This window comes from Tyto alba, unplaced genomic scaffold, assembly GCF_018691265.1.
Source record: "Tyto alba isolate M040663 unplaced genomic scaffold, T.alba_DEE_v4.0 Super-Scaffold_40, whole genome shotgun sequence".
NCBI classification, from domain to species: Eukaryota; Metazoa; Chordata; class Aves; order Strigiformes; family Tytonidae; genus Tyto; species Tyto alba.
This window is the reverse complement of record NW_024881316.1, coordinates 23393191-23404382: the sequence shown is the minus strand read 5'-3', so window position 1 is coordinate 23404382 and position 11192 is coordinate 23393191. Positions and strand designations below refer to the sequence as shown.

General features: G+C 48.2%; 1 protein-coding gene across 1 annotated transcript; it reads left to right on the top strand.

Annotated features, from left to right (window-relative positions):
- The first annotated feature begins 759 nt into the window (after nucleotides 1–759).
- BAG2 (BAG cochaperone 2) lies at nucleotides 760–9401 on the top strand. Its single transcript, XM_042803584.1, has 3 exons — nucleotides 760–1153; nucleotides 7423–7532; nucleotides 8543–9401. Exons 1-3 carry the CDS (start codon nucleotides 957–959, stop codon nucleotides 8941–8943), a joined length of 708 nt encoding a protein of 235 aa, XP_042659518.1. The 5' UTR covers nucleotides 760–956; the 3' UTR covers nucleotides 8944–9401.
- The last annotated feature ends 1791 nt before the right edge of the window (nucleotides 9402–11192 follow it).

The window sequence follows — 11192 nt, the reverse complement described above, 5'->3', positions numbered from 1 at the left end:
ATCTGAAGTGTCCTGTTTTTTGAAATGCTGTTCTGGTTCTGCTTACAGTAAAGGCTGTCTCTGGTTTACTTTTCTCCAATATGTCCATCCCGCCAAACAGGCTTCTGGGTTTTTAAAGCATTTCTTTGCCTCCCTCCATTTCTGGCGTTTTCAGATGTTTCTGCTTTGCAGCTCGCTTTTTGAGTAGCTTTTTGTTTTGTTGCTCTTGAGTAACAGTTGGGTGGTGGGTGGGGGTTTCCTCGTTTCCTGTAACTAAAGAGCAAACCAACGCACCACCGGTGTAGAACGGTTCTGGAAGGCAAATCCTCACACGAACAGCTACTGTCTTCAAGTGGATACAGACATGGGGAGCCTCCTTATTCCTCCCTTAGCTTGTGGTTCGGCGAGAGGCAGAGTTTAGGGTGCGTTCGGCTGGTCTGGGTTCTGCTGCTGTTGCGACCAGGGGTGCCGGGGACCGAAGTGGGGGCAGCTCGGAGAAGCACAGACGCCCCTCGGCCGCCCCGCGTGGGGCGCGCCGTGGCTGGGCCCCGCTTTCGGGCACCCACCGCGTGGGACGGGCCGCGCCACCGAGGCGTCAACACTTGTCCCACTGTGGGTGTCGTTCCCGCGGGTGACCCGCCGCCCGGCTAGGCCTGCCCCCACCCGTGTCTCTGCGGCGGGGGAAGGGGGGTGCGTGGGGCTGCCGGGGGGGGGGGGGGGGGCCGCGGCCTGGTCCCGCGGGGTGGCCGGGCCGGGCCGGGCCGTCGCGCTGCGTGAGGCGGCGCCCGCGGGGCCGCGGCCCGGCGCGGAGGCGGGGTGGCCGCGGGGGCAGGCGGCGGGGCGGGCTCCTTCTTTGGCCATGAGCGAGGTGCCGGCATTCGGCCGCCGCCGCCGCCTGCGGGACGCGCGGGAAGGGAGCGGCCGCAGCCGCAGCCGCAGCCGCAGCGGGGCTCCGCCGGCGGCAGCAGGCGCGGGGTATGGCCCAGGCCAAGATCAGCAGCGCCAAGGCCAGCGAGGGGGCGGCGCAGCAGCAGCCGCAGCACCAGCAGCAGCACCAGCAGCAGCAGCAGCAGCCGCCGGCCGGCGGGCAGCTCCGGGGCCGCTTCTACCGCTCCACCTCCATGGCGGACCGCTCCAGCCGCCTGCTCGAGAACCTGGACCAGCTGGAGCTCAGGTCGGGGCTCCGCGGGCCGGCGGCAGCGCCGGGCCCGAAGCGGGGGGAGGAGGAGAAGGAGGAGGGGGCCGCAGCCCCCGGGAGCCGCCTCGCCCCGGAGCCGGCGGCTCCTCACAGCCAGACCCTGGCAGGGCGGGAGGGGAGCGGCGCGGAGGGGCTGGGGCTTCCTGAGGGGAAAAACGATTCCCCCTTCGTGAGGGGCGGGGGGGGGGGGGGGGGAGTTTGCAGATGTCAGCTGCTGCTCTAAGGTGAAATAGCGTGGCCTGGAAACACGTGAAAATGGGGATATGTGTGTGGATGTATGCAAATAGGCAGGGTTTTTTTTTTTTTTCAGAGAAAGTGCGAAAAGCTTTTTGGGGTTTGTTACCCTTTACGGTTTGGGGAGTCTTTAGCAAAGGGGGTGCCGGGGCTGCAGTCGACAGGTGCCTCTGAGCCCTGCCATGGGTCGTGACCGTCATCCCACGCTGGAGCCCCATGGCCCCTTCCCCGCCTCTGTCGGCCAGGTCTTTCAGAAGAAGATGCAGGAAAGCCGAGAATTAAAATGTGGTATCGCTCGGGCTCTTGGAGGCTCTTGCAAGCCTTTAAGCCGCAGGTGTCAAGTGCCAGCGTGTCAGGCTTCGTGTGTCCCAAACCTCCCTTTGCACTCCCTGGTTCAGCTGTGGGCGTTCTTGTTACCCATGTCGATGTCCCCCTCCTCTCTGAAGCGTAACAAATCATGTAACTATAACGTGAATTGCATTGCATTCTGCAGCTGAGGTGTGTTTTTCTGAAGTAATTGCAAATGCGATGGCGTATTTCATCGTTGTGCCAAGACACGTCCCGTCTCTTTCTGCTATTTGATGTACCCCCAAATAATCCCATTTGATTTTTTTTTTTCCACCCCAAGTTCTGCCCCATGAGAGATGATTCCTTGCCTTTAATCACCTTCCTTGTCCTCTCTGCTCTGCCTAATTACAGTGTCCCTTCTGAGGTGGGTGGATGTGCGGGGTGCTGTGGGTGTACCACTGATTCACCTCCTGCCTCTACTGTTTCAACATGCCCTTTTCCTTCATTACAGCTGCATATTGATCGGCAGCTTTCACAGAACCACCCAGAATGTTTCTAGGACTTTCCTGTAATTAGAAGAGCTATGTGGGATACAGGAGTTGCATTTTTCCCCTTTCTGCCTGCATTACTTTGCATTATTCAGGAGTGGACTTCATGTGCTGTTATATTAGCCTTTTGCTTAGCTTGATTACATCTCCTTGAAGTCCTTCGCAGACTTCTCTGAATTTGACTAAACAAAATCACCGTCTGCAAACAAGTCTCACTGCTCACATCCAGGTCTAGCGCATGAATATATAATCACAAAATGAGCAGCAGAATATGCAAAGATGTGTTTTAAATTTGCTGAGCGACTCTGAGGCAAAATAGACAGTTTGGTTAACCAGGAATTAAACCCCAAATTAAACTCTCCAGTTTGCTGTGGGTCTTTCAAACAGATATAATTCTAAATGTGAAACAGCTACGAAAAAAAGAGTCAGTCTACTTTAACCAAAGTCTCTTGCGTCTTATTTTTTTTCCATGCACAACTAAATCATCATGCCTCATTTCAAAGTTATTTGAATGACAGGAGGAAGAGCTTCCACACTTCCTTCTCCAGCCGGTCTAGTTTACCTATAGACCCTTGAGATATTGCTTGTAAATATAATAAGTGAAAATTTGTCAAAGTGAACTGCAGCCTTTAATTAAACCCCTCGACAGTCCTCAGTTCTCAAGTTGCTTAAGGTCAGCCAAACCCCGAGGCAACCCTCATCCCTTTGGAAGTGCTCTGGTTTGAACAGCCTTCCCTTTTCTCTCTTCCCTTCTGCTGTGAGAGCTGCTTTTCCAACAGTAACAGAGTATTTTTGTACCTCCCTGCTAGGTGTCTGCATAGGGATTTCCTTCTGTAGGGAAAGTGAGCGGGAAAGGGGGATTAGTTTGGCTGCCAGGGAGCGAGCCCCCTGGCAGGGGCAGCAAGGGGGGCAGGCGGTATGTTTGTCCCTTGTAAGGGGGCTTGGAACTCCGTGATGTCCCGACTGCTGGTGAATGCCAAGACGCCTCAGGAGCAGCTGGAAGTGGGACCAGAGTCTCTGTTCATGAGTCACCGTGGTGTTCTGGTGGTTGTGTTAAGTGGACACGCAGTCCTAGGTGTAATGAAACAAGTCAGACTCTTCGCTTTTTTTTTTTTTTTTTTTTAATCTTAATTTTTTGTACTTTTTCTCCTGTTCTCCTTCGGAACAACTGTATTCCCTCAGCATTCATTTGTATGTTCATGGGGCCGCTCACCTGAGAACAGAAACTCAGTTTACACAGCTGAGGATGCCAGGTTGAAACTCGTGTTTTGTCTCTGCCTTGCTCAGCTCTGTTTCAGGAAAAAAGCTGCCCCATCTTCAGATGTTTCCTATTTCCTTTGAAAACTTATCTGCACTTCCAGCACATAAGCTTTAATAGTGGGTTATTTAAGTCAGTCAGTAATTTAAAGGGCAGAGTTATTGCAGCTGTCCTAAGAAAGCGGGTATCGAGTTTCTCATCTGGAAACAAAAGCGCAGGCTTGGTCCACCTGTTCCTCGGGGGAATGCTCTGCTCATGTCAATGGTATGTAGGGAAGAAAGGCACTGTGTGGCTAGGCACTCTCAGACCAGGGAAAATCAGAAGTAAGGAATGTTTTTTTTAGTCTTAGGTAATGGATGGAATATTTAGTTGATATTCAAAGTGACAAATACTCTCCAAGTAAAAATATGATTGGATGTTGTCATCTGTTAGAAAAAGACCATGCTAGTGCATTGAGATAATTGATAATTGGGAATAAGTATGAGTGTTTTGTGGTCTCTTTTCTTTGCCTTCTATTCTTTGGGGGTTTTTTTGAGACTTTAATTGTGTTTCCACCCTTTTCCACAGCCGTCACCTCTGCTAGAGGTTTATCTCTAATTTTTTTAGAGATCTTTTTTTTTTTTTTTTTTGTCCCCCACCCCAAGAAAGTAACGATTTACACAGACCCATGAAGTTAAAGCACATTTTAGGAAAGAAGTTATGGGAGCTGACCTCAAGGTGCGGACCTGGCACTCTTGCAGTGAGTCAGGAGGGGAAGGTGTGCAATCCCAGCAGGGGTGGGGGGCCAGGAGGAGCTGGTGGGACCCACCCCAGCATGGAGCCAGGGTGCCCAAATAGGAGAGGCAGTGGGAGGTGCCTCACCTTGATAAAGCCCCTCAGCATCTTCTCTGGAGCACTGTTTTCTTCTTGAGGCTGGTGTCAGTGATTTCCCTGTTTTTTTTGTTTTTTTTTTTTTGTTTGTTTGTTTGTTTGTTTTTCTGTTCTGAAATGATCCTGTCCCACTGTTTTGACCTCCATGAAGTCCAGGGCCCTAGCAACAACAGCTGGCCGTTTCCTCCACTCCCTTGTCTTGCCTTTCTCAGGCCCATTTCCCCCTCTTCTCTTTGAGCCTGCGACTCCCGCTGTCTGGCTGCTGCGATGCTGCCTTCCCTGCCAACGTGCTGTGCTATCACACTCTGCCTCCACCCTGCCCTCGAGAGGTCTCTGAAACCCAAGGAGTTGATTTTTTAGCGTTATTTAGTTCTGTCACGCCGCTCATAATTGCTCCAGTTGGAAATTTTTGGAAGGGATAGCAGAGGGGAGGGGGAGTCCTGACGCGCTGCTTCGCTGTCCCTTTGCCCCGGCAGCAGGAGCCCGTGTGCCTCCTTCACGTGCCGTTACACGGTGCCAGGGTAGGCTCTCATTTGGCTGCCGTTTATGGAAGCAAATACACTAAAATTAAAATCCCAGTGGATTTTAGTTGTGTGGCACTCTGCATTGCAGTTGAAAAGGTGGTTAAAATAATTCCCAGGAAGCAATTACTGCAAATGAAATAGTTATCAAGATTTGGTTATATGATTTTCTGTAAAATAATGTTAATCTCTGGTAAATTCTGGGGGTGGTTTTGCAGTATACAATCATTAATTCTGATCATTCGGTCTTTAGGTCCTACCTTGCATACCAGTGGCTGGCTTTGGAAAGCAGTGATGTTTTAGGCGCTCTCTTTAGAATTGCACCAATTCAGGATGCATCTCTGCAATGCAGTTTTTCCACATTCTTCAGAGGACCCATCAAAGCCTGTGGAAATCATGGATTGATCCATCTGCTGAAGGCAGCAGACCTGTAGTCTTTAAGTCAGGACAATGATATACCGAATCTGACTTAAAAACACTTATTAAAATTTAAATTCTACACTTCCAAGTTTTAATTTTAAGCTTTCCAGTGACCACAATGCATTTTTAAAAATTGTGATAATACTAATTTTTTAAAAAGGTATGGCGAGGCATTTATGAAAATATTGCTAGACTTCCTAAATTATAAAGTGCAGACATCTGAAGTATGAAATTACTCCACCTGCCTCATTGCTCTTACTAACCCGTCCAAAATAATAATTAAAAGTATTTGCTCTCGGCAAGAATTTGCATTGCATTAACTTTTCTCACTCCTCCTCAGAATGAACATGAAAGGCAAAGCTCGAAGCTTGTGCTTTCACTGACTAAATTAGGCTAAATATTTTGTAAAACAGAACCATTTCATGAGCAGGCTGCATGTGAACTGTGACTATTTATATCCTCAAATGCTCCTGTTCTGCCTTCTTTTGCCCTCCTTTCCCTTCCTGCTGTTTTTCTGAAGTTATTTTCCTCAGCCAGGCTTTGAGGAAGGAGCAGCAGCTCTGTCTCGAGAGATAAGCCCTCACCTACAGGAGCCACCACCGCTTCAGGGCAGTGTCCAGTAATGTTGAAGAGCGCAGAGCATCTCAGAGGCTTAACAATGTTTTGGTTTGTTTCCCCTTTTCTGGCCGGGTTTAATAAACATTTCAGGATAGATGGATTCCCACGCTGCTTACAGCAGCCAGACCTCCCGAGCTGCGCGTTGCAAGCAGCTGAAACTGTCAGCTGGGTGCAGGTGATACTCTGCTTTTCTGCGGGGTCTGGGAATGCAGCGTTGAGGGTTTTTGGCACCGCTCCCACAGCCAGTTGCAGCTTGGCAAGTCCTCTGCGAGCCCCTCCCTTACCTTCAAGCCTCCACGGGCAAAGCCAAGGGAGGGGGACGTTTCCCTCTTGTGCCTGGTCTCCGGAGTAGAGGGTTCCCAGATGTGCATTTCTGTATTACTCGGCTGAACGCAACAGCCCCCTCCTTAAAACCATGGCGGGGAGTAAGACATGAATTAAGGAACTGGACTCAGATTCTACGATGGTGTTTTCACGTTGCCCGGGGCCGGATGGCCCTGTACCTCAAGGATGCCACAAGGAGGAGGGCAGACTACAGGCATGTAACCGTGCAGCTTACTGGGACCCGGTGGTTCAGGGGGAGCGCAGTTTCCAGTGGGCTTTCCCCTCACCCCCGCTGCATCACGTGTGGGTTTCAGCACAGTGAACGGGACTGGAGTAGGGGTCCTGTTTTGGCAGGAACCGAGTTTTGTGCATCCCTGCAGCCCAGAAAGAGGAGCTGCTCCCACAGAAGCTTCCTCCCTGAATCACAACGAGCATTGCTCCATGGAAAACACCAGTGACCGTGGGGGCAGGTGGTCCAGCATCTCTTCCCAGGGACTATGGCGTGCCGCTCGGCGGGGAAGCCCTTGTCACGTTAATAAAAGTGTGTGAGCTTTGTCCCTCTTGCCCGTTTTTCTCTCTTCTGAAAGGGGTCGTTTGGCTACGAGGCAGCGTTTGAGTTTTCTGGAGCGTTTGTTGCTTTGTAGGTGTGTCGCAGGGGTTCTGTGCTGCGGGCTGGGGGCGGCGGGGGAGCCAGGCCCCCTTGCTGCCTCCATCCCCACAGCTGCAGCCTTCACCCCCAAGGTCCCCGATGGGGACTTGGTCCATTCCTCTTCTAGTTAAGCAGCTGATAATAATTGCCAATTAACTACAGGATTTCTGCTATGGAACTGCAGTACCGTCAGGCTCTAGATATCCAGACTAACGGTGGAGCAGGATACTCCGCAGCACTGTCAGTAAAATGAAAAATTTAAGTCTGATCGAATTATTACTGTTTCGGGGGGTTTTTCCCCCCTCCATTTTGTTTCTTTTAAAAAATCATACTGAATCTTGAACAGTGAAGTTAAGATACAGGAAAAGGTCATGAAATCAGAGAGTTTGGTTTATGGATAATTAAGAACTGGCTGTACTTCTTAAGATGGAGTTTAAAAAAAGAGTTCTTGGCAGCTATATGGGTAAACAGCTATTTTATTATTTAAACGTTTTGTTTGGTTCTGCCACGTTCAGGGTAGAGGCTTTCCGTGACGCAGCATCTGCTATGGAACAAGAGAAAGAAATCCTGCTAGAAATGATCCACAATATCCAGAACAGCCAGGATATGAGGCACATCAGCGAAGGTGAGAAGCTGCCTGGCCGTACCCTCCCGACTGACCCGAAGTCAAACCAGCCCGTGCCTTAGGGAGCAGCTCCGTTTGGTTGCTCGCTGCTGGTGCCCGTTAGGGTTACAGAAGGGCCATCTGTTACCCTGGGATCCCCTTTCTCCCGACATCCCAAATCCACATAGTGTTCAGCTGGGTGGTCTGCCATGAATGTCACCACTGGGAAAGCTCGTACTCTGTTCACTGATTTACTTGGGTTAACTTAGCTCAGCTGAGGGAGAGAAGTTGGTGATAATGATGATGATTAAATATTGTTGAAAAACCAGCATTTATGGCTTCGACGGCTGGACAGGCACGAGTGCCACAAAGTGTACAGCCTGCAAGCACCTGGTGATTAAGATTGTTGCCGTGGTTGTGTGATACGTGGCCTTATATTCCCTAAATCTGTATGGTTTATATTAGGTGCCTTAAACTGCAGGTTTATTGGCTCTTCAAGAGCTTACATGTCAAATATGTTGTGTCCGTATTTTAGGAAAAAAATAAGTTTTCAGAAAATAGAAAACCAGTTTCTTTCATGGCCCCTAATTGCATCCGGTAGTCAGAAATCAGTTTTCTCTTTACGGCCATCTGGGGTACTGTCTAAGTCTCTCCCTCACAGTGGCACAAAAGGTCCTTAATGTGCCAGTTCTGTTAATGAATAATGTTTCCCGATAATATTGTATGCTTTGCTTTAATGTGACACAGCCAGCATTGTGTCAGCAGCAGCAGAAGAGCATTTCTTACATTGTGAGTAAGTCTTAATGCCTCATTTCAAATGAGAAGACGCCAATTTCTGTGAAATAAGTAGGACTTGGGCAAATGCAAAAAACCTTATTTCTAGCCGCTGGAAATCTTATTGTCACTTACTTGAAAAAAACAACCTTGTTTATTGCAAAGTTGTGGCAGTTTGACTGTCTTGATGATGTTATTTGCACAGGAGTGTATTTGCCTGTAACCTAGGATACTTTACTTCCTTGGTTTCAATTTAGGTGAGAGGGAAGAACTTAATTTGACTGCCAATCGCCTGATGGGCCGAACCCTCACTGTGGAGGTTTCTGTAGAAACCATCCGAAATGCCCAGCAGCAGGAATCCCTACTGCATGCCACGAAGATGATCGATGAAATAGTCAATAAACTTCTAGATGATTTGGAAGATGCCAAAATCCGCTTAATGTCGCTTTACGGTGCGTGCACATCTGACGTGCCAGCGGGACCCATCGATCAGAAATTCCAGTCTGTGGTAATCGGGTGTGCCATTGAGGATCAGAAGAAAATCAAAAGGCGGCTAGAGACTCTGCTCAGAAACTTAGAAAATTCTGAAAAGTCAATCACGTTGTTGGAGCATCAGAAATCATCTGTTCGACAGTCTTGCAACAGCAAACAGGATTAAACTGCCTTCCTGGCTACGTCGGGCAAATCGCAGAATGAGCGAATCTCCGTGAAAAGTACACAGAAGAGCTAAGAAAAAAATTCTCTGTACAAGCACATGCGTGCATATGCATGCACATGCACCAAAGTATCTTTGATTGCAAGGTGCGAGCATTTAATGGGGTTTGGTAGCATTGGCATTTCTTTAGGCAATAAAGAGTGCTATCAGTTCTCCTGTAGAGTCGATACCGCTCTATTGCAAGTTGCAATTGTGCTTCTGCTGAACTGTCAGAAACCATCAAAATCTAGCCTTTCCTCCCTTCTCCTGGGTTTTTTTGAACTAAAATTGTTTTGTCATATTGTGAGATTTGAGTTTTTCTCTGCTGTATACAGTGTGAACCAGACTTTCGGGGACAAAAGACAAATCTTGGCAATAAATCAAAACCACTAATAAACTGTATATGGTATTTTCATAAACAACACACTGTCCTACTCGTTGCTATTTATAATTTGACTAATTTGCCACTATTCATAACTAGATCACAATACTTCCAAGAGATAGAAACATCCAGTTTGTAACTGAAGCAACACGTCCATCCAAAGGTCACAACCAAGGCTGGAAATGAGCTCCAGCTCTCACAGTAGACCCTTCCACGCCTGCCTGGTGACCTGCCCCAACCTTCTATCTGCAATTTGAGGTTGCTGTGTAATTTTTTTAAAAGATAATATAAAGGGGAATTGTATTTTATCAGCTACTGCATTTTGCATCGTCATCTGTGAAGCCACGGGGCAGAACAGTTGAATTCTCAACTGGCAGATAGCGTATTTGTTTCTTGCGTAGGATGATACCTTTTACATTTAACATTACTCACTCTTTTGGTGAGCAAGTTTTTTCTATTTTTTTTTTTTCCTTCCACACCATCATGGCCATGCTCCATGCCTGTGGGTCAAAAGCTGCAGATTTCAGGGTAAGCCTGGAATTTTGCAACCCCTGTGGGTCTTGCACTGTTTCCCCAAGGGGCGGCAGTCACCTGAGGGGATCAGGGGGCTCTGTGCCTCCATCCTTGGCTGCCTGAGCTTGGCTCAGGTTAAAGCTCAGCTGGAAAGAGCTGGAAGGGCCAGAGATGCCACCAGCACCAGGTGGAGGCTCTTCATGTCAGGCTTCTCCTGCACAACCGGAGCTCTGGAGCGGGTTGTGCTCAGAAATCATTCTCTGAAACAGGCTGAACATAAGCTTATTTACACTTAGAATATTCCTTCAGTGTTTGGATTTTTAAAGGCCATTATAAGGTCATTCAGGCCAAAGGTGTTAAGATTTGTTTTCTTTTTTAGATTCTCTTTGTTGTACCAATAGTTGAAAGTATTTTTTCCAGCACTTGTGCTAATACAAATGTTCTCAAGGCCAAAATGATCACAACTTGCATAGCTACAGCTGAGTCAATAGTGTAGATTAGACTTACTTTGACCTAAGTTACTGGTTTGTTTGTTTTTCAAATTCTTCTGCTTGCCTCCTAAGCCCTGAGTTACCTGACCCCCAGGAGGTCTGCAATACAGCCATCACTACCCTCTCCTCTGATTTAAGATTGCATACTGACATGCCACATCTAATAAAGAGTCTATAGATTTGAACAATCTAATTTTAAAACCAGTGATACTGTCCCTAAAGTTTCTTTCATAGTCATACCTGTAAGACACAGCAAAAGACACATTTTTTGGTTTGTTTGTTTGTTTTTTTAACTGTAGTGTCATGCTGGCTATTTTAAAGTACCTCCAAATAGCTAAACATAGTTGGCATCATACGCATAATGGAGATCAACAAAAGAACCGACTAAAGTTTTTCACTTTTTTAAGAAGTGCTCTGTTGTCAAAAACCAAAACACAGTAGGCAAGGCTTGCCAGGTGTAAGGCAGCTGGGACAAAGGTGGTTTAAGAAAACCCACTGAACTTTTGCTCCCGTTAGCTCCTGAGCAATGGAGCGGGCTGCGCTCCAGTGCTCAGCATAAACCAGCCTTGGAAGCAGGACGTTGTGAGTGTGACACATTTTCTCAGAGATGCGAGAAGAGCACCCAGGTGTTTGCAGTGGTTATCTCGGGGGCTGGCAGCAGAAGCCCCATTAAAAGGCCACCCAGCTGCCTGAAGCTGAGCATGATACAGCTGCACAGCACATAAAACCCTCAATTAGTGAGCGGCAAAGCTTCCGTTTTCCCAAGGTCTTCACTTGCTTGCAGTTAAGCGCTTCCCTAGCCTAAAAATACATGACCGTAAGAATCT